The sequence below is a fragment of the Cupressus sempervirens genome, chromosome 9 (genome assembly GCF_028749045.1).
Source record: "Cupressus sempervirens isolate cs-2001-9-10 chromosome 9, ASM2874904v1, whole genome shotgun sequence".
In the NCBI taxonomy this organism is placed as follows: Eukaryota; Viridiplantae; Streptophyta; class Pinopsida; order Cupressales; family Cupressaceae; genus Cupressus; species Cupressus sempervirens.
The window spans coordinates 376726200-376750409 of record NC_143126.1 but is presented as its reverse complement, the minus strand read 5'-3'; the positions used below and the strand labels follow the sequence as shown (position 1 = coordinate 376750409).

Sequence of the window (24210 nt, the reverse complement as noted above, 5' to 3'; positions counted from 1 at the left end):
CGCTGAGCGGATGGAGTTGGGTAGAAGTCCTTCAATTTTTCCTGTCATTTGAAAGATACAATATGTGAATCAAAATTTTGTTCCCTCATTTCATTGCCCATTCAAATTCCCTTCATCCAGTTCAATCCTGAAATAATACAGCCAAACAACCAAACAACTCTTGGTCTACTTTGTTAATCTGTTAGTTCGTAATATAATAAAACCACAAATCTGGAATTTGTAATCATATAGCTTAAAAGGAGAAAAGAGGACTAAGAACTATCATTAACAAAACTAAGAAGAGGTACAAAAAATACAAATGAACATAAGAAGCATTTGTTTTTTAATAACTGAATTCAAAGTACATAGCCTAGATGAAAAGTCAATTGAAGGCATAAAACTACTGCTGAGGTATCCAAATATCATTACCAAAATGATTTGCCTTTTAGCAAGATCACACTTGCATTAATACCATATTCGTGAGCATATTTATCCCTTCAATGATGTCCTATCTTCATTAATATATAAAGATTATCTACCGTAGCTTATTGAAAGATCGATTCCTTGATTAGCTAACTCATCCGCCCTCTTGTTCCCTTCATGATATATATAGTTGATTAAAAGTTTGTCAAAATAATTACAAAGCACTAATGCTTTGGATAATTGGGCATCCAATATCCACTTAATAAGGGAGCCTTTCTGGAGGGCATTGATTATTATGGATGAATCACCTTCTATTTCTAGTTTCTTAAGTTCCAATTCCTTACAAAGATCCAAAGCCTCAACTAAAGTTTAAATTTCTGCCCAATTGTTCGTAGCTTACCCAATTGCTTTGGCTATACATGCAATCTTTATCCCTTCGTCATTATGAATGCTGCATCCTATACCAGCCTTACCAGGATTCCCCATAGATGCTCTGTCGGAATTGGGCTTATGCCATCCTCTATTATGCTGCTGTCCACCTGCCATCTTTTTGCCTCGCCGTCCCCAAGTTTATGTCCTTGGTCCACTTGTACTTGAAACCTATCTCCATGTCTTGGTGTCCCCTCGTCTGGAATCTCCATGGAAATAAGTAAAAATAACAACAGAAGATATGGTAATGGAAGATGATAGAAATGAGAGCAACGGCTAAATTATAATTTTCCTATATGGAAAATCAAGGGCCTAGATGCATTGGTTTAGAAATGGCTATAATTGGATGAGGAGTTAGCTTTGTGACAAATGTTACAAGATGAAGGCATGAGAATGTCATGTGTCATAGGTATGAGAGATAGGTGTGCTCACAAACATGGGGAGGCTTAGGAAAGAGACGAGTAAGAGGTAGGGTTGCTATCTTATGATGTGTAAGAGATAGGGTGGGTGTGAGGTTGACCTTTGCATGCTCATGCATGTGTGAGCATGAGGGGTAAGGATACGTATCATGTGATGATAAGTTTAGATCTGATCCACATGGATAAATCAAATGGCTAGGATCGAATGGACAAGAATTCAGGGTGAAGTGGAATTAAATATTAGAGAAAATGGGAAGAGATTTAATTAGCCTAAACCAATTAATTAAGTAGGAATTAATTAATTTAGCTGGAAAATTAGAGCGATAAGGTTGGCTATTTCATTAAGGGAGAGGGATAAAAGACAAAATAATCAAATACATTTAAAAAAAAATTAATGGCTAGAATGGAGTAAAGTTGAGTGGGTCAGGTATCCGTATGAACAGATTTAGGTTTCTACAGAAACTCCCTGTAAGATTGTAATCTGATTACAATAAGAGACGAATGACTTTGTTGATGTTGAATAGGGGAGTTATCTCTGTTTTCTTTCTGACCATAGCTGATGCTTAATTATTGAGTTTTAGATTTTAGAGTAAGATTGTTTCATTGATGCCTTGTATAATTATGTACATTAAACATATGATGGCCTAACCTCCACAAGGGAATTGTTTACCCCTAATACATATTTTTGATTAAATAGTGAGGAAATTTTTTAAGGAGGTCTACACCCCAATAATTGTTGTTCATATTGGTTTGGACATAAAAATTGGATTCCATTTGATCTTTTTGATTTTAGATTGCAGAGGTCATCTTTGCTAATAGCGGGGCATAGGGCTCCTGATTTATTTTGAATTTATTTTTCAGTTATATCAATCCAAATCATCCTTGGAGCTCTATTACCACACTTATAAACAAACTTCAACAAATGAATTTTAACTCATCTTAGTTGGTCTAAGTGGATAACATCTTTTTTTGTAATGATAATTTTTCTTCCTTGTTGGATGCTCGATAGTGGGTTTTTAAGATATACTTAATCCTATCTTGTATTCTAGTAATGTTATTAGATAAAGTGGGACAACCATCTTGTTTTGAAGAAATTTAAGTGACTGTTAGTTTCAAGTAAATAATTCACTATGTTGCATGAGCATTGGGCAATTTGTGATTTGTTTAGTACAATGCATTGATTGTGACAATTTTGTAGGCGCGAGATGAATATGAAGTAGTCAAGAACTTGCCAAACTCAACACAAAGAGAAGGTGGCAGTTTAGGAGCAGTGAATAATGCAGCAGAAACTCAACCATTATCTGCAACTATTGCAGGTATAAGTGTTTTACAAGTCTTAAAGTGTTGATGTTCTCAAAGTAACTATTTTGTACCAACCTCGAACCATGGAATTAATAAAAAGCGTCACATGTTTATTACACCTTTCATCATAGTTTTGGTTTTAGATTAAGGACTTGGTGAATTTTACACCCCCCCCCCTGTTATTTCATTTTTATTTTATACAAGAAATGATGTCTTTCGTAGGAGTTCTGTATTCTAATTTTTCTTGAATACTGTAAGCTGCCATTGAATTTTTTCTGTCTCTTGTAATGGTTTCCACCTATTGTTATGGTTGCAAATTTGATTTTAATGTCTATGATTCGTGGTGAACATGAAGTTCTATGTTATATTCTATCTTCAGTGTTACAAATTGTCACTGGGATTCTTCTAGATTATTTTTTCATTTATTGATTTTGTTATATGCATATTTCTAGATGAACAAGTTGATTTGATTTGTCATTATAACTGATTATAGGATAACTTTCTAAAGGGTCCTGAAGGCCTGTTTACAAAACACTGTCACAAGGAAAGCATAGACAATCCACAACCAACTATCAGCAAAAAAGACAACAAAAACCGAGAGACCAAAGGCCAGTGCATTTTCTTCAACATATCAACAAATTCAAGTTCCTACTGTAAGAAAATATCTTAGAGATTGGCAAATTCCAAAAGTTCCTTTCCCTCCTACTGTAGCATAAGAAATAGGATCATTTGTTACTGTTCAATTTCTTATGTTGCTTTGGAAAGATGACTCACTAGGCTCAAGAGGACTTGAGTGTTGAGTGGGTGCAAAGATCCTTCACTTTAATTGAGGGTTGACTGGGTAAATATGATTGAGCAATGCAAGATCTTGGGCTAAGAAGGAAGAAAGACAATTTTCTGCACGCATAAGATGACTGAGAACTAATAAACCAATTCAAGAATCAGATCTAACAACCAAAAATTGTAAGTCACATCCGGACCAAATTTTAAGCAGAATCGAAGGGGCTATAGTGACTTTGTCGACCTAGCACGGAGACTAGGGTGACATTTTTGACCTCCTTGCCTTTTTTGATGATTCAAGCTGTAGACTGTAGCCAAGTCTTGATCTTTCCCGATCCTATCTTAAGAGAGGAAATGTTGTGTTGAGAGGGGTTTGCCTTAGTTAAACCCACTTGAGGAATCAACATTGGAAATGAAATGGAATATGCTTGAAAGGAAAGTACGCTTCTATAAATTGGATCTAGATCTAAATCTTATATTACCTTATACCTTGATGGTGCAATGCTTCTTTGAATGTCATCACAAGTGTTAATGCAATAGCCTTTGACTCCACAAAACCCTAAAAGGAAATCATGAAAGACACGCCTCATGCAATGATGGTTGTATTTTGCCACAATGCTTGATGAAGAAGAAGAATGCTTTGAATGCTTGAAAACTTTGAGATGCAAAATTGTAATGTGGAGCTTGAATTTATATCATATTCTTTTGATTGTGTGATAATAATCAAAAGGGAGGCCTTTATACAAGGAACCCAAAGAGAAATTACCTTTTGGCCAATTTAGAGATGTGATATTTCATTTTTCGGTGTGTTCTTGGGAAGTGTAAAACTACCAAATCGTGCTCCCAAAATTTCGGGTAAATAGCTTGGGAATAGGTCAACTTTGAGGGACTAGGCTGACTTTGAGGGACTATGCTGATTTCGTGCCACATGTTCTTGCCTAGAATTGATGAAATTTTAATGGGAGCAAGATGATAAGTCTAGTTTTTGAAAAGATGCACCAAATGGAGATGTGGGATCAATAGATGTGGAAAATTTGTCTCAAACTTAAAATGAGGTAGGACTCATTTTTAGGTGAGGATATGAAAGCATTTAAAGGGCACACTTATAATGAAGGGCCCAAAAAGGATTTTGGTGAAAATTAATTAAGAGAGGACTTATAATATTAATTTAAATTAATAAAGGTCTAATAAGTGCTAGGAGAGTGAAATTGAGTTGAGATGCCAAAAATTAATGGGAGAGGCTATACAAGCTAAAACAAGGCCCAACTAAATGAGGAATTGCCTAGTGATGCAATTATAGGATGTACATTTAGCCTCCAATTTAATGGGTGTATAAGTCCTACATACATACTCATGGTAAAGTAGAAGAAAGGAGAGAGAAAGATGATATGATAATGGACAAAACTGCGAAGAGATTAGACATTACTAAGTTTATGGACACAAACCCCCAAATCAAGGATCTTAATTTGTAGAACCATCGGCAAGGACACATAAAACAAATAAAAAATCCTAAAGCTTACTAAGGTTCCAAGCCAACTAGTTGAACAGATCTCGACAAAGAAAATGTCTCAATTGCTAGTATTATGCTTTGAAAGCTATTTCAAAAGTACAAGTGGGCACATGGAAATAGTGAGAGCACACATTAAAGACTAGACAAGACTCCACATTTAATCAACTAGCAAGGTGTGTTATGCTATGGAATCACAGAGAAGAGAAAAATATAACTGTGGATGACATAGGCTAGCCATGCTAGATGGTCTATGTGTTAATGTTATAATTCAGTTGGATAAATTAAATTATATATATGAGATATATAATAGACAAGATTTCACATCCAATCAACTAGCAAGGTGTATTATGCTATGGAATCACGGAGAAAAGTATTACTATGCATGACACAAGCTAGCCATGCTAGATGGTTTATGTTGTTAATGTTATAATGCAGTCAGATAAATTAAATTATATATGAGATATATAAATAATTTATGGCAAATATTATATATGCAATAATTATCTAATATTAAGTATATATATATATATATATATATATATATATATATATATATATATTATATGTATGCTATATATATGAGATCTATTTGACATACACATAGAAAAGATAATTTTATAATCATGATAATATATTGAGAAAATATTATTTGTGATATATATTAAAACAATAACTAATGTGAGTTAATATATTAACAAGAGACATGCTTTTTTATATCACATATATATTAATTGGAATAGTAACTTGAAACACAAAGAAATATAATAGAGCTATTACAGGTTATAACAAATGAGAAAACGATCCTACTTTTACACCAAATATAAAGAATTTGAGAAAACCGTTCTTCAGACTCAGTCTCAACAGTTTGTCCATATGCAGATGGGAAATCAGGAAAGTGCAAGACCTTGCTGGGGCATAGTTCTAATATTTCTTGCATAAGGGAAATCCATGAAAGGTTACCCTGGCACCTTTCACCTTGGGTACTTCCTAGGTTTTCTCGACCCTATCCACAAATGCATGAGCTTTGAAGGTGCAAATTTAACTGAAGCTTAAATCACTTATGCAAGGAGAATTTTTTCGGAGTGAAGAAATTGATTTCTACAAGAAAGACGAGGATCTAAATTGACTCCAAACCAAGGGGAATCAATTTTAGTGGATAAAATGCACTAGTTCGGTTGGGAAGTCCTAAAAAAAAAACTTCACACTATAGGTGAAAGTGGTTCCAGTGCAGAAGCACCAAATGATTTGAAAGAAAGTATTATGATATGAAGTGTAGAGTATGTATATGCCATGTTCAACCGAGTACCTTGTCTCATGTAATGCAACCACAGTGTGAATCTAACTTGTCGCCAATATTCGTTTTCATCCTCTCTGCCTATGCGCGGGAGTCGAAGGCAGGAATTCCCATATTTGTGAGTCTCAATCCGATGGGATAATCATCAAATCTTAGTCTAGTTTTGACCTCGGTTCGTAGTCACAAAAAGGTTCATTAGATGAATTCTAAGCAAATGCCATCTTGGACCTATTATATAAGAAGGTGATGGCACCACATAATTGGAGGCAAGTGAATCGTGTGACATTGTCTTGCATAAGCAACGTAGTTGCAACATGAGTACAAAATGTGAAGTCATTGAATATGCAACAAACATTCCAAGTTGCTTACACAACGTATAGGTGGAAAGAGGCGGAAAACTGTTCAAAAAAAAGACAATTTATTCGCTACATGCGTCCAATGGATGTTTGTCTCTTTGAATGCACACAAGGCATGCGAGTCATGACAGAGTAGCAAATTGTTTGACAAAGTGCTTCAAGGGTGTATCATTTTATAAAGCACGATGGTTGTTGACAGTTAATTGCAATTGTTTGACCAAATGCTCTCACAACAACACTATCACTTGTGATGATCCACAAAGGTCTCAATGGCTCATTGGAAGGATCATGATAAAAGAAAGAGTTTTCTATTTCATCATAAATTCAAAGAGGATCATGAAAAATGCATTAAGATAAAAAATGAGTTATGTCAACTCAGGAAATCCTAAAACAAGGAGCTCTTTTAAGCCAGCAAAGTCAACTTCAACAAATTTCATTTTTGGTGCAAATGATAAAATGTTTACTTTTGTCAATGATGCCTTTATTATTGGAAGCAATGGAAAGTTCAGTGAATGTGTAGAGGTTTTGAAAACTAAATATTGGCTAGCTCTTCATGCACCAACATGCAATAAATATGATCACCATCATGTTGAAAAGATAAGAGCGTGTGTTTCATGAAGACCTACGAACTATTTGACAGAATGCCTAAAATAAAAACAAAGATGTAAATTTAACAATAAAATAGTCTGAAGATAGAAGTGTCTCAAAGGAAATCTACATTTATCAATTTGGGAATAGTAGTAAAGAAAACATAGAAATATTCATCGTGGAACAAAGAGGACGCAGTGACCATAAGAGTTTTACGACTAATCAAAATAGGAGATATTCGAGGAATGGAGACTCAGCAGGAATGATTAGAAAAGTGCAACAAAATATTCAAGCCTCCAACTATGTGAAGTAAACATTGATTACAATAAATCCTTATTCAAGCATATACCATAGTGGGCCCAAATTTGGTTTTGAGAACCTCCATATCTCTAACATCAAAATTCATGGCTTTTGACGTCATGTATGCCCTTCATAACTGGATAACAAGAGCTCCAAATTGAAGCAACAAATTTATTATGCTTTGATGATTAAAATAGAATATGTTATGAAGATCCAAGGTGATGTATATGAAGAGGTTTTAACATACATTTTGAAGGAGATTGTGGTTCAACCACTCTTGGATTGCAATAGGAAATGACTCTAATTATGATAATGATTGTTTGCCAGAGTTGAAAGCTTGTCTGGATTGCTCATGAATAATGAGATAAATTCATTATCTCTTGAGTATTACTTTTATTTGCATATCGTAATCAATCTCTTAACTATATCCATGCATGTAATATAAGAGTTATTTCTTTTATTATGTTCTAGTTCTTTTCCTTGATCCCTAGGGATAATTCTTTCCAAAGAAGAAGAAGCAAAAGAAGTTTGCTATATTTAATATGATGCAAAATTGTTCAACGATATAAGAGTGGGAATTTTACATTGGGGGGGGGTAATAGACATTGTTCCATTCCCATTTGACCATCCTTAGAGGGGAGATGTCAGAGAAGAGACACCATCAAGGATGTGCAAGGATTTTCTGAAATGAAGATTAATACATTAGGCATGCTACCAAATATTGTGCAGGACTTAGTCTTATGACAATAACTCCAAAGAAGTTTTGATCTAGAATTCATTAGTCATCTGATGACCATGCTATATAAAGTGAGGCTCTTGAAACGAATATCCTTGATGATAGAGATTATGAGTCCCTATATCAAGAGGAAACTTGACAGTCCATTAGAGGCAACCTTGGACAAAGAGAGGGAGCAGATAGAGAATCTGGTTTAGTTGACTTCCAAGAACCTTGGTCATATTGATTTAGAAGGAGTACACTATGCTGAGATGGTTTCCTTATTGGTCAGAAAACTATAGAAGTTAAAGGGCTATGATTCATGGGATGAAGTTCCATGTATGTAGGCTGGAAGGCCTTATGTGAATATCTAGACGCTAACATTCTTAGATAAAAGGATACTTGTTGAACCAAGGAGCATGATATGACTTGCTGCCAGGAGGTCAGAAGGATGATATCAGATTTAGAGAGTCTCATAATAAGAGTTCAGAAAATTTAATATTAGATTCATAGGGAGTTTGACTTCATGTAAACTTTTGATGTCATGTGTGTGACATGACTGGCTGCCAGTAGGTCAGAAGGATGATATCAGATTTAGAGAGTCTCATACTAAGATGTCAGAAAAGTTAATATTAGATTCGTAAGGAGTTTGACTTCATGTAAACTTTTGATATCATGTGTATGATTGCTTGGTTTTAATAGGCCTGCCCTCCTGTGTACATCATGAGGAAGTGACGACTTTCAAATGATCATCACTTGTAATTGTAGAAGTAATTGGAAGGTGATGAGCTTACAACAACTTAAATCATGATATACATTTTATGTAAATGTTGAAATAGATCATGAGAGATTATATCTTGTAAACCAACAACTAAGTGTAAGATGTCATTCAATTGATGGTCTATGTGTTGTTTGTATAGATATATGATAGGTATTTGGTGAATATCATGTGTTGATAGTCTGATAAGCCATTACCTTATTGAGTACTTGGTCAATGTCATATGTTGATGTTCTCATAGGCCATTACTTAGAGTAATTGGTGAATATCATGTGTTGATATTTTGATAGTTCAATACTCATACTATCTAATATGATATCAAAATAGTAGATATATTCTAATCAAACATATCCTTAAATTTTGCCATACCGAATATTACCAATTGGGTAATATATATGTGCTTTATCCTTCTTCATTAAGAGCGGGTGTTAATGTTATAATTTTGTCGGATAAATTAAATATATATATATATATATATATATATATATATATATATATATATATATATATATATATATATATATATATATATGTATGTATGTATGTATGTATGTATGTATGTATGTATGTATGTATATGAGATCTATCTATCTATCTATATATAAAGATAATTATATAATCATGATAATATATTGAGAAAATATTAGTTGTGATATAATAAAACAATAACTAATGTGAGTTAATATATTAACAAGAGACATGCCTCTTTATATCACATATATATATATTCATTGGAATAGTAACTTGAAACACACAGAAATATAATAGTGCTATTACAAGTTACAACAAATGACAAAACGATCCTACTTTAACACTGTGAAAGAGAGAAGGAAGAGTCGAGAGAGATTTTGGTACAAAGAGATCGATGGTATAGCAAGCGACAACTCATAGAAGTCTACAAATGAGAGGTTGATGGCCTAGCTATTTGTTTAAAGCTACTCAACCCATTAAGTTTGTGAAAGGGAGGGATCAAAGGGTCTAGCAATTTGTGTTTTTCTAGTCAACATATAAAGTTTGTGAAAAGAGGTCAAAGGGTCTAGCAAATGCTACTTAACCAATCCTAAACATTTGTGTAAAGGAGAGTCACCCGAGCCTAGCATATTTTGTTATGCTAGTAGACTCTAAGTTTTGAATTATGATAAGTAAGAATATTTGAAACATGGACTCCATATATGGCAACCCTTTAAGATGGCAAGGCAGGACTATTTTTAAATATTATGGAAAAGAAAAAGAACTATGAATGTGCCATCTAAGCCAAATCCGATATACCTCTTGTGAGGCGAGGAGAGATAGTTGTAAGGTCTCATGAACAAGTGTAAAGGGATTCTTGATGAAGGATGATATACTTTTAGCCCCCAAGTAAGGGATTTGTTTACTATGGACATCGTGGATGTTATTACATGTTGCTCCTTTGCAAATAGGTACCCCCAATTTTTTTTCTTTTAGGGTTTTGTTTCAATATTTCTCCTTCAATATCCAGTCTTTTGCAAATGAAAAATTAGGTGTGCAATCAAAGAATTTTTGTTAAGTTTAGAAGTGTCAACAAAAAGTAAAAGGAAGAAAACATGACCAATTGCGTATTTTGATGCCACAAAAGTGTTTAGAAGGGCCAAGGGATGAAGATCAACATTACTTGAGGTCAATTTTGACAACTACTTTATAGGAAAAGTTGCCTTATTCTTTTTCAAAAGTTTCTATTTTTGGCATTTTGGGGCCAATCAATGAAACTACTTTTTTGTTTGCTTTTTCTAAATTTAGGAAGTTGATTTTTTTCACTTGTTTCAAATTTCTATTTTGGGAAGGCCAAAGGGTTTTGAAATTGCCCAAGTGTATTTTTCTTGTTTTCAACTTCAAAATTGTTTGGGATATTGTGAAAAAAACATGAACAGTGGTGAAATGTTCTAGATTTCAGAATGAGGAAAAGCATTCAAAGTTGTGGAAATTCTTGAAAAATCCTTGTTCCAATATCAGAACATTGGCAGAAGCGTGCTGAATATTGGGGTTTGACTGCCTAATTTTTTTTCAAAATCTTCCAAAATCTTTCAAAATCTAGATTCTCCATTATAATTCCTAGACATATGAAACCACTCTCAACCATCCTAATAGAATTTATATAAAATATAACTTAAAGTACAATGAAGGAAAATATTAAGGTTTGTGGGGAGTGTTGGTGGAATCTAAAACACAAGGACAAACCCCTTGCTTTGTTGCAAGGATGATCAACAAAAATCTGGGCAACGAAGGGATTAAGGAGGTTGGAAGACATTTTGAAAGAGGAACAATTTATGGAGTGGGAGGAGATTAGCCAAAAGTTTGATTTACCACAAGTACAGTGGAGGACATACTATGTTTGAAGGAGGCATCCTAAGATCTTTCTCTCTCTAAGCTTTGGGATTCTGATGACTAGATTTCTCTCCTTCCAGTGGCCCGATTGTACATCACTCCGCTTTGTCAAAGAAAAAAGGATTTATTCTTTTCTTATTAACCACAAGGACATTTTCTCCTATCTTAACACTTGGGTTGTGAATCATGACCTTTCTTGTTGGGATAAGCACTATGAGAACCTTTGGAGTAGTCAGGTGGAACTTAAAATGAAATGCTTTCTATGGAGGTTGATACTCCACAAAATCTTGCTTAAGCATCCCGATGATGAATTTAATATGTGCGCGATTTGCAGAACACTTGAGATAGTAAAGCATTCGTTTTTTGACTACATGTTGCTAGAGAGATATGGAGGTTATTTGGATTTTCAATGAATGAGAATATTTTTTATACTTTTAGATTGTATTTGGTAATATCTTGAGCCTTAAAATTGCAATATTTTTGGTCCAGTCTTTAGGTGAAATTCTTCGGATTATTTGGAAGATTAGAAATTATGTCTTCAGTGGTAGGGCTAGAGCTCTCACCAAGTCCCTGAGGAGACTCATATTTCATGACATTGACATATAGTTTATAGTCACGATGAGATTTGTTGGGAGAAAATTTGAGAATCTATTGCAATGTGGAACAATAAAGGCCTTAAAATGGGAGATATCCATGAACATGCATGGATACAAAGATCCGAGGTAAGAACATCATTCGAGACAGCCTTGCAAAACTTCATGGCACAACTCAAGCAACAAAATTGTGGGGGTGGGGGGTGTTGGGCATGTTGAGACACCGATAGTAGTGATACTATTGGCAACTTTTCCACTAGTAGTGGTTATTCCAGTGGTTGTGAGGGTTATACACCCTTAAACTCAACAAATTCAAGATGTTAAAATGTTGAGATGGATGGGTGGGAAGACAAGATGGATAAGATGGATAGTATGGATTGGAAGGAGAGAAAATGATAGAGACCTAAGTGGAAACTATTAGCACAATTACAACAAGATGTATAGGCCATTGTGTGATGTTTTGTAGCATTGATCCATGTGGTTTTGTTGACAACATTTTGTATATTTGACTGACAGGATATATCTGGTCCTTTTTTGTTTGTATTAGATACGAGATAATATGTTTCCCAGATGTAATAGCATGTGGGTTCTGACTCACAAAGTAAACAATGGTTTTGTGTATTTTGAACAAATTATATCTAATATAAAAAAAAATATTGTGACTCAAGTGAGAAATTCCTTGAAGTCCATTGACACATGATATGTTCTAGAGGAAAGCTCAAGTGGATCGACCTAAGGAAGCTTCTAGAAGAAAATCTAAAGTACCAAGTTCTTGGATGTTATAATAATTATAATTCTGTATTCTTTTTGGCATTCAACTGTTGATCGGAGATATTGTTCTGATGACTTTAAGGGCCCATTTGGTTGCTGGAATAGGAATAGGAAATTAGGAATATGTTTTCTATTTTCCGTTTGGTGCGTCAATTGGAATAGGGAATAGGAATACATATTCCCATTTTGATCCTAAAATGAGCTTATATCCATTCTAAAAAATAGCTGTTATTGGAATAGCCAATCCTGTTCCCAATATGCATTCCTATTCTCAATTCCTATGCCTACAACCATACGGGCCCTAAAGGTGTTGTGCAGAGCATTTTATATGGAATTAGTTTTCATAAGCATTGTACTCAAACTATTACTCAATAAAGAGACTTTTCTTGGCATGGCTGAGTTTTTCCCCTTAGGTGAAGGGTTTTCCCAGGGTAAATCGTGCCCTATTGTTCATCATTTTGTCATGTTTTGCTGCTTATTTCAATTCGTGGTAGAAACATTAACACATAATAGAAACATCATCTTTGTAAATCTATATAAGGTGCTTTTGCTGTTTAATACAACAACATCAATATACCATAAAATTGTAACCCCAAATTAAGTTACAAAGGTTCTAGAAATTATGTGGCATTTGTTATTGACAAACAAAGCTGAAAACTTGCAAGTGCTTGAAATAAAGGATCAGGCATTCAAAAAGCAACTGATTGTACAATCTGGTATAATACAATGAATGAAAAAACAACTATTAATTTCATCTAAATGAAAACAATTTTAATTATAAAATTGAAAGTGAGATAATCTTGACTTGCCAAACTGGTGAAGATAAAGCAGCCTTGAAGCAAAAGGCCAAAAATGGCAATGACCTCAAATATGTTCATGAGCATATGTTATGTATTACTTGTGGGATGAGGCAATAAGCCAATTGATCTACATTTAAGGCAAACCAACGTTTACTCAAAATTGTAACTAAAGATCTGATGGCACAAAAGTAAAAAAACACATGGTTACATAATACAAAAAAGATTGAGATTGGACTTGTGCAATTTTTCAATCCCTTATGACAAAAAATGGAATATATGTAGGACTAGGAATAACACTAAAAGGGATAAAAATAGATCAAGAGGAGAATTTTTTAAAAACAAACATTAGAGGACAAGCGGTTGGACAGGGTTGCACATCCCCAGGCAACAAACCTATGTTTCATATAAAGGAGATGTTTGAGTCATCAATGTATACAAGTGTGGTACTGCAAAGTAGGAATTTCTTTGGGTGCATATAGGTGCACAAGGAACTTCCCCCAGCTCAGGCTACAAGGTTTTAGTATGAGTATTATGCTCAGGCAAAAGATTCAGCCTTTGATCTGACAAAGAGGACACTTTAAAAAGAAGAACTTGTAATCTAATGAGAGGAAGAAAGCTTCTTTCTATAAACTTTACTCAAAGAACACTACTAAATACTCATCCTACCGAACTCCACTAATTGGCCTTGATACATTAACTCTGAGAACCCCTAGGTACGGAATAAGCAAAGTACTTAATAATTATAAATTATAATGGTATATAATCAAATAAGTTGATGAGAGTTAACATGTTACTGTGGATTGCATTGTTCTGTCTATATTATTCTTCCAATCTTCTATATTCCATTATGGTGGCAGCATATTAGTGTTAATTGTCTGTAACATTTTACTTCAACATTGATAGTGTCTTGATAACTTAATTGAATATTGTGCTTTACTGTTGTCCTCTACTACTCATCACTTTTTTATCATAGAGTGCCACACAAACATTTTGCATCATTAAATTCTCATTTATTGAATTCCACTCTTTCCTTTTCTTCTTTATTAATAAAATGACTGAATTGTTTGGTCGTACAGGTCTCCAGAGTGATGTACCAGGAGACCTGCCAAAAGACGAAGGGAGGGAAACTGCTGTTGTTGCTGTTCCTTCTCAGCTACAAACAAGATTGTGTGTGGTCACTCTTCTAAACTACACACAGTTTTTTCCTTTACAATTTTGAAGCCTACTTAAAATGAATGTCTAGAGGATCTTGTTTTCAATTCCTTGCATTGATGTCATGGTGTAACTGATTTTATTAATGCTGTAACAGTGGTGATGGAAAATCCATAGCAATAACTGGAGCAGGTGCTGCTATCTCTGCTGTTGAAACTTCAGAGCGGCAAGTTTCAATCTTTTGAATTGGTTTACATGTACACATTACTTTTGTTTAGCTAGTACAATAATGATGATGTGGTGTCATGAGATATTTAAAAAATGTCACCTATAAAATTGTTATATGGATGAACTTATTTTTAAGATGTATGGGTTGCAAAGTCAATTTCCTAATGTAAATGACAAATGTTGCTTTTTTTGAGCTGTATTATATGAAACCGACTATAGGTCCTGTAGACTGACCCAGAAATGGTCAGACATATTTGCTACATGAAATTATGGGACACTCTCCAATATGTTACCTCATTTTTTCCTCTAAACAATCATATGTGTGACTAAATCCTCTTCTCATTTTGTGTAAGTGTGCCCTTTTATATTTCAAATCTGGCATTCACTAGGTTATAATAAAGTAACATTTTTCTTTCATATCTTTTCATTCTTTCTTTTATTTCATTTCCTCAATATTTCAACCACCAATGCTTTTGAATTTTAAAATTTACAAGTCCCCAGCTTATCATGTTGTCTAGAAATATAAATAAATAAATAAATATTAGATTCTGTTTTACTTCTTAATTGTTCAATTATACTTGTGTAATCCCTATTAAAAATGTACATCAGTCCAGGTTTAAAAAGATATATTCATTATGTTTATCACTTTCACTTCCTACTTGTTATAACTTTTGGTTGCTAAGTTTCCACTAATCAAGTGGATCCCATTCAAGACCTTAAATTCTCATTTTCATGTAAATACATCACTTTTCCTTGTTTCATTGTGTTATCGTGATCAGCATCTTAAATTTTTTCAGCTTATGCTAACAGTTGTGTCCATCGTATTCTGTTTTTAATTATCTGTTCCTTTATTAATTTTTAGCTGTAAATCTCAAGGTATTAGATGATGGCAGATATCCCTACGTACTCTTATCTTTGATATGAATTTGTTAGATGCTCTAAGTATTTCATAAAAACCACGTATTCTTTTAAATCTTTATTTTCTGTTAGTAATCTGAGCTTTAAGAATGGGGTTTTGTGTTTTTTCAGGTACCAGCCAAGTGCAGCCATTATGAAAAGGCTTCCTAGTAAATGGCCACGTCCTGTATGGCATCCTCCATGGAAGAACTTTAGGGTATGCAATATTTCTCATTGTATGGTTCTTAGTTCAGAAACTAGGCTTCAGCAACCAACCCAAAGTTTTTAAGAACATGCAACTTTTTAAAAACTTGGTAAATTTATTTAACACTTCAGATATGTAAGTTTTGAAAATAATCTTCAAAAGCATACCTGTTACTGATTTCCTTCACATTTATGTAAAAAATAGTGTCAAATAGTAAAATGCATATCGGAGACCAAAAATAAAGTTCACATTTTCAATAGATATCAACTTGAAGTCTCAATAAAAATTACATACGATAGATTTTTCTACAATGAAAGCATAAAAAAGTCTTACCAATTTGTGGGTGTCATGGAACTGGATGGTACGCTGTAGTATCCTCAACAAGACCTTCAACAAGAGTCTCGTGGATAGAAAAGGATCCAGTAATATATGTAGTAAGCTCTTTTCTAATGGCTTGCCAACCTTGCCATTTACCACCTCATACAGTGCCATGTTCAATTCCAATTGCCTTACATCTGCGTCCAAATCAGCCACATCATCGGTAGTAATTAGTACATCCACATCTTTAAAAACCTAATCCAAATATCATTCAATGTCAGCAAGGCCAAGTGCATGATATCTGTTTTGCTGCTTGACCTTCTTTTCATGCAATTTAAGGTTGCAAACTTGTACCAGATAAAGACAAAGGTTTCAAGTGTCTTTGAGTCAACTTTTTGCATTTTTTGGTTTGAATGGCCTCAAAAGCATTCTAGCCACACTTACAACCACAAGAGCTATAGGAATGGGATAAAATGTAAGTGACAAGCTTTTTAAGATTAGGCATTGAAGCACCAAAATATGCCCATCACAAATCTATAAACACAATATTCAGAGCTTTGTAAAGGTTTTAGTAAACTTAAAATAACTAGTAAACTAAAAGTAAAATGCCTTTTTACTTGGTTGTGGTGTGGTTCTCCTACAAATACATGAAGGCCAAGAAAATAATCTCTTCCATGACTTTACAACTTTGTAACTCATTGTGTATGATTTCTCACGGCTCTCATTAGGGATCAAATTTGTAAACTTGGTTAGTCCTTGAACACTCGAGCTTTTCCCTACTACGAGTTGTCTTAAGGTTAACTTGGTAAAAATTTCTCTCATTTTTTATATGAAAACTTGTCGATATTTTTTGCAAGTCAACCAATCACTGCAAAAGACTTGGTGCAGGAAAAAGGTCATGAGTTAGATGTGATTTTGAGGGTTCAGACTACATACCTACCTGTATGGATGCGATCATCATCTAGCTCAAGAAACAACCTCTGGCTATGGTAGGGGACTAAAACCACAATTGCTTGATCAGTGCTCAAAGAATAAAATTGACTTCACATACCAACAAATTTGTGGATTGATGAAAAATTAATTGATTTATTCTAATTTACAACCGAGTGCAATAATCATACCCTCTATCACCCAATTTTCACTAGAATGGGTAGGAGGAAATTGTAAAATTTGTAATTATATTGACTATTTTCTAGGATGATCATCATAAATTCATAGTAGGTATTAGTTATTTGCTAGCTGTTGTACATAGCTTTGCATGATGATGAAATTTTGTTGTCCATATGTAGTCAAGAACCAAATCTAATACAAAAGAGTTTCTCATGGTTTTTTTTAGACCTGATGCATTTTATAATTGAAATTTGCAAAAAAAATCGTTTTCTAAGATAGTTAAGTATATTTATAAGTTGTTGAGTTTTGTCGAGTTAAAAACTTTGGGCTTGCCAAGTTTTTGCAGAGTACAGATCTAGATACTATGTTGTGGAGTACAAATCTACAAACTATGTTGCGGACTAATCTCTTAGTACACACATTGAGGCTAACCACTAAGCACAATCTCTTTCACTTTGGATGAAGGGGAGAAAATTAATTTCAAATAATAGGCAGTGATATGAGTATGTTGGTTCCATCTTCGTCGTTCATGTTTATTACTATTTGACCTATAGAAATGCTGAATTGTATGTTTGGTCCTATCTTTGGCCTCATATAAATGACCTTGGGTTTTTATCCCAATCCATCATATATAAGAAGTTAAAATATTAACCAATGGTTCTGACATCTGAAAGAAGAGAGTTAATAAATAGAAATCTAGAAAACTAAGCTACAAAAGAAATTTAAAATTAAGCTACAAAAGAAATTTAATAATTTTAACATTACCTAATTAAATTATTAGAATTTTACAAAAATAATTTCTAATGTTTATATTTAAAAATGAAAAATAAAATTTGACTATAAATTCCTTGGTTTTGGCAAATGTAATGTTAAAAATTGTTTTTGTGACCATCTTTGTTTTAACCTTCTTATAGTAAGGACTGTATAATGGCCTTTTGCTCGTAAATGGGTGTCTAAGGTTGGGCAATGTAGTAGCTATACATACAAAGTGAGAAAATTAGTGACAAAGCATTAACTCATATATGCTGAAGCTTCTTGCCATTAATGTGCTCTAGCATGCCATTTAGTGCCCATGAGTCTATGCAGATATATTTGGTGACATTTCTTGCAAATTCCACCACGTTCTTCACTCAAATTTTATTCCCTATGTATTGAATGAGAAGGTGAAGGTAGTGAGTTATACAAGGGTTCCAAAATAGTGTAGGTTTAGCCTACCTCTAGTAGGGTATTGGCTGTTACATAATAATAAAATGAATTGTTCGTGACTATCTGGATAACATTTTCTACTTCCACCTCCATAACAAACACTAAATGTATTTTAGAAGAGGCGCGTCTCTCCTTATTCCCCTGTAAGGATATATAGTGGGGAATCAAACTTCAATTTGGGAGAAGCATACACATAGGCTCAGAAGTTAGAACATTCGAAATGGATGAGAAAAGAATTAAACAGCAGTTAGTAATCCAAAATCAGCAAATGACATATATTCAATCTGCAATCTATACACAATCAGTAACTCCAGCAGAAAAAAACATCATACGGGGGAAATCAACTGTTTAATTGCCTCGTCAAGTTTATAAGTTGAAAAATAAACAGCATATTATAGATTCGTTTAATAGTAACAATATGTTTGAACCAAACGAACAAATGGAAATAGTCATACTCGACAATGGGTCTATGAACAAGATCCAGGTCTATAAACATTGTGTGGGATACATATTATTTTACGTGGGAGATCTTATTTTCAGTGCTTGCTGATTCATTCAATTTGGCTTCCTGAAGTGGTATAACTGAAGAAATTCCCCAGCCAAATACTAACTTGGACCACCAGAGATTGAACAATCTGCCTTTCAAACAGGTGCAATGGACAGGGATGCTCATAATACAGGTGGAATCGAAAAAATCCTAGGGGAGTTGGCAAGGACTCAAAGGGAAATGATGAATATGTTAACACAGTCTCAACAACAGATGACTCAAATGCTAACTCAATTGGTGCAACAGAACAGTAACAGCTGAAAAATGGAAACAATGAGAATCAAGGACAAGGGAATAATGGATTTAATGGCAATACTGGGAACCAAGGAAACAATGAAAATCAGGGACAAAGTTCAACTATAAATGAGCAATACTGGGAACCAAGGAAACAATGGAAATCAGGGACAAAGTTCAACTATAAATGAACACAAACAGCAAGGAGCTTCTAGGTTTGCGGTCCATTTAAGACCGTTAATGCCTACATTTTGCAATACAAACAACCTACCAGTTGAGAATGAGCAAACTGATCAAGAATTTCATAGACAAGTTTGGGCTGATTGGCAAGCATTGGGAGCAGATTTTTCAGGATGAAATGCCCTTTCCAGATATAGCTTTGAAGGAAAGGAATAGACCATGAAGGGGAAATGGTGGAAGATTTCAGAATCAGGTTTTCTAGCGAAGAGTTAGTAAGTTGACCATTCCTTTCTTTAATGGTTCAGGAAAAATCACAAGAGATCATGGGTACAAAAATTAGATGCTTTCTTCCAGCTCAAACCAATGACAAAAGTCGAGGCTGTAAAATATACGATCTTGCATTTGAAAGTTAGTGCAGATGAATGGTATTATCATGGATTGATCACCTTAGGCCATAATTAGATTGTATCTTGTTCTGAATTCACGGAGAAGCTCATAGACCATTTTGACAAGAAAGGTCCAAAATTAGATTGCTGAAACAGTGGGGACCTGTCGAAAGTTTCATTTCAGATTTCCAAAGGCTTTCAGTTTCAGTAACGGATATCTTGGAAAGGAGAGTGGTGCTTTCATAGATGGATTGATGGAACCTTTGAGAGGTTGGGTTAAAGCTTTAAACCCAACATGTCTGCAGGATGCCATTAAAAGTGCAAGGGAGATGGAAGCATCGACTTCAAGGAGTAAGTTTTTCCCAAGAAATCTCCACTAGAAGAAGGAAAAAGATTAAAAATACTCACTTAAAGATTCTGACCAGTCCAAGAAAACTCAGATCAGATTAGATGATGAGCAATGAAATGACCTCAAACAGAAGAAATTATGTTTCCAATGTAGAGAACCTTGCGACCCAACTCATAAGTGTGTTGTGAAGGCCAAAGCAAAACAATTAGAGTATTTTACAACCCTTAAATCAAGTTCTGAAAATTCAGAATGACAAACTAAATCTGACTGTAGTGAAGGAGATTCCTCATTAGAAGGGTCAGAAAAAGAAAATGGAAAGAAGAGTTGCGTAAAACAATTAATCAACTTGCTATAATTGACTCTTTCAGAGTTAGAGGTGTATTGTGTGGACATCGAATAACCACACTTATAGATGTTTAGCGTCGGAAGAAGCAAAACATGAATCTCTTATGTTACCACTGTTTGCTATGCACCACAGAGATATAAGCATACGTACATATATACATATTGATATATGCATACATATACGTATACTTACACCTCTGTTATGCATCAGAATTATTGACAGTGAAGAGATCATATTATTGACCAGCTTTATAATGGTCGTGCTTCATATTATCAGCGAGTTCAGTATCTTGCTTGTATCGGATTTCATAACATCATGCCTTGCTTCTATCAAGTGTTGATCATTATTGGGCCCTTGATTTATTATCGGGCGGTGGCTTATGATTATTTAGTTTGGCAGTTATCTTAACTAACATGCCTCCGAAGAGGCATATCCCTACGTGGCTCTTGGGCGACATAGAGACATGACTCTTCGGAGTCATGTCTTTACACTGCTTATATATACTTACAAACTGCCGCAGGGAAAGCATCAATATAAGGCATCCGAGTACCTGCAGAAAAACATCAGTATTGTGAAATATTACTGTTATCATCACCATCTCTTTTGTTATACAGCGATCCAGTGCTCTGACTATTGCTGGAGGAGGAAGACAATCAAATATTTTGCTGCAAGTCACAGTTAGAGATAAGTACTTATATTCTGCATAATTCAAATTAGAACAAATCTGCAAGCATTCTTTTGTAATTGTTTATCTATCAGAGATCCACTATATTTAACAATAGACACGGGTGCGACACAATTTCATAGATGAAGGTGTTGTAGCAAGAAGGGGATAAAGAAGTGAAGAATGCAAAGGTTTTAAAGCCATGGTTGCTGATGGTTTTGCACTCACATGCACATGTAAGATACCAAACTTATGTATTCAACTAGGCAACTATGAATTGAAGAATGGTTTCTTGTGGTTAGTATTGGAGTTACTTTTGCTGTGCTTGGCATCCAATGGCTCCATTGACTTGGTGAGTTTAGGATGAACTCCCAAAAATGGAAATATAATTTGAAGTTGTAGGAAAGAAGGTTCTTAGAGGTATGACAAATGGTAGTCCGAATATAGTGTCCTTCAATAGAATGGAATGAAATTTGAATAATAAGGCTTGATCAAGTGGAGAGGGCAATGGAGTGTGTTATCACACTAACTGATTTGGAACAGCAAAAATGGTGTTTTTGTTAAAGTAACTAAGACCATTTCTGCAACTGTAGAATCATGGCCATTGCTATTGATGATTTTCAAATGCAGATTTGGATCTCATATAAATATGAGAGTAGGAGACATGTCTCTTCAAGAGACATGAGAGACATGTCCCTATAGTTAATAATCATTTAGTTAATAAATAACTATATGTATAACTCACCTTTAAGCATATATATCATATTAATGTATTAACCATATATGTAATATATTATTATATTATTATATAATAATGTATAATGCATAATATATATAATATATATTATATTACATATATAATATATATATTATATATATAAGATATATAATGCATAATATATATAATATATATTATATTACATATACAGGATATTTATCTTAAAGATAATTTACCATCTACGAGGTATCTCATGATAAAATCAGTTTGACAGAAGCTACAACAAAGTCATGTCCCGTAGAGACATGACTCTACTTGGCCAAAGACCATGTAGGGTCATGTCCCTACTTGATCACCATTGTTGTATAAGAAAATACAATTAGTTTGCTTCTCAATCAACAATCATGAGGTGGTAAAACAATTACATTCAGAAACTTTATAACATAATAGTCTCTTTTGATTATGACAGCCCGATTAGTTAAGTCATATATATATATATATATATGAGACATAAAACAATGTTCATGTAAATCATGAATACAAATACTCAATGTAATGAGTATATCACTTTGACTGATGCTATACTTCAACACTCCCTCTTAGCAAGGGAGAAGTGACAAAAACATTTTATGAGATATCAGTATCAAGGATATCTATACACAACATATTATTTGACTTTAACACTCTGAAATAGTGACTTGTCAAATAACTACAATCACAATGTTATGAACACTATCATAACATATTATGATCTCTAATTGTTCGAAACAATATCTAGAGTAATCATAATGCTTTCGTTATCAATGACTTCCGGCGTATCCAGAACAAAACTGTCATAATAGTAGGCTTATCATTTGCAAGATCATCACCTTACAAAGATTACCTTCAGGCTGTTCATTATCATGGTGTCTGGAAAAATCTGGGCCAAAGAACCATGATAGAAGGTCTACCTATAGGATCGTCATCTTATAATGGTTACCTTCTATTTATATATGTCAATGAAAAATCATCACCTTTCATTACATATCATATGTGAAATAGTAACCACCATGAACCAAGTCAGAGGGTGGTGCAAAGGCTTTCTCCTCAATTCTCTCTCATAGAGAAAAAATGCATTACAAGGAATTTCACTTAGAACTTCTTCTCATAGAGAAGATATCATTCACAAAGGATTGCATCTCAAAATTTCTCCCTTTGAACATCAATCCTAGGAAGTTAGGTCCTCTAGTTACTTCCTCATAATTTCTCTTCACCCAAGGATGCCTATCGAACTCACTCTGAATCAATTGTCTGATTTTCTAGTGATAGTTCATCACTTCCTCATGATATACATAGGAGTAGGTCCATCACATTAGGTAGTCACCCGCATGTATTTCTAGACTCCCTCTGAGTATCTATATTCCAAGCTCCTGTGTTGCCTTACAAGAAGTGTCATACTCCCTCTTAATGTAGAAGAATCTCATAATCTCAATCACCAAAGATGTTTGCTTCAAGAGCCTTACTTTATCCATCTTGCTCATCAGGTTCTTTGGCGCTACTATCATTAGCTTGAGTTTGCACAATATTTGGTAGTCAAGTACCAACCTTCTTTTCCTGTAAGAATATCCTCAAACATAAAGGAAAAGATCAAGGCAAATAACCCTATAATATGTATAGAATCACAAATAAGAGAGAGACTACAAAGAGTAGATAAATGTAAAGATAAGAATACTACTTATTTGTACATGAAGATTCAGAAATTGTCTTTTTAGGTTTTTTATTTTTTTTGAGAATGGAACATCTTCCCTTTAAATAAGGTTCAAGTGGGAATGAGACATTGACTATTATTCCCCCCACAATGTAAATTTTCCACTCATTCTTATATTGTTGAACAATTTTGTATCAAATATGATAGTAGAAGTGAACATGTCCTTTTTTGTCCATTGAAGGTCCAAACGCTATAACCACTTTTCGTCCATTTAAGGTCCAAACATTCATTTAGTTTAATAGTAGAAGCAAAGATGTCCTTCTATTTTCTTAAACTCATCCACGATTCTTAATCTCCCTCTTTTTCCGTTGCTTTAAAATTGAAGTGGCTTTGATACCATGTTATAACTAAGATCGTTTCTGCAAATGTAGAATGATGACCATTGTTAATTATTCCCTCTTACACATGGCTTGAGCAGAATAAGGCATGTTAGGGTCACCAGCTCCATTGTGGCAGAATTATATAGTTTGCCGGTGATACAATTTTATCCTAATATTCTTCTATTATTCTTGTGAAGACTGAATGTCACATCTTCAGCACAAC

General features: G+C 34.1%; 1 protein-coding gene across 2 annotated transcripts in view; it reads left to right on the top strand.

The window, feature by feature from the left end:
• PRL1 (pleiotropic regulatory locus 1) overlaps positions 1-24210 on the top strand; it is a 100027-nt gene that overhangs the window by 14303 nt on the left and 61514 nt on the right. For both annotated transcript variants that reach the window (XM_089800186.1, XM_089800185.1), the window contains exons 3-6: positions 2449-2566; positions 14457-14547; positions 14690-14758; positions 15790-15874. In XM_089800186.1, the coding sequence (XP_089656312.1) occupies positions 2449-2566; positions 14457-14547; positions 14690-14758; positions 15790-15874 (363 nt within the window). The remainder of the gene's footprint in view (positions 1-2448; positions 2567-14456; positions 14548-14689; positions 14759-15789; positions 15875-24210) is intronic.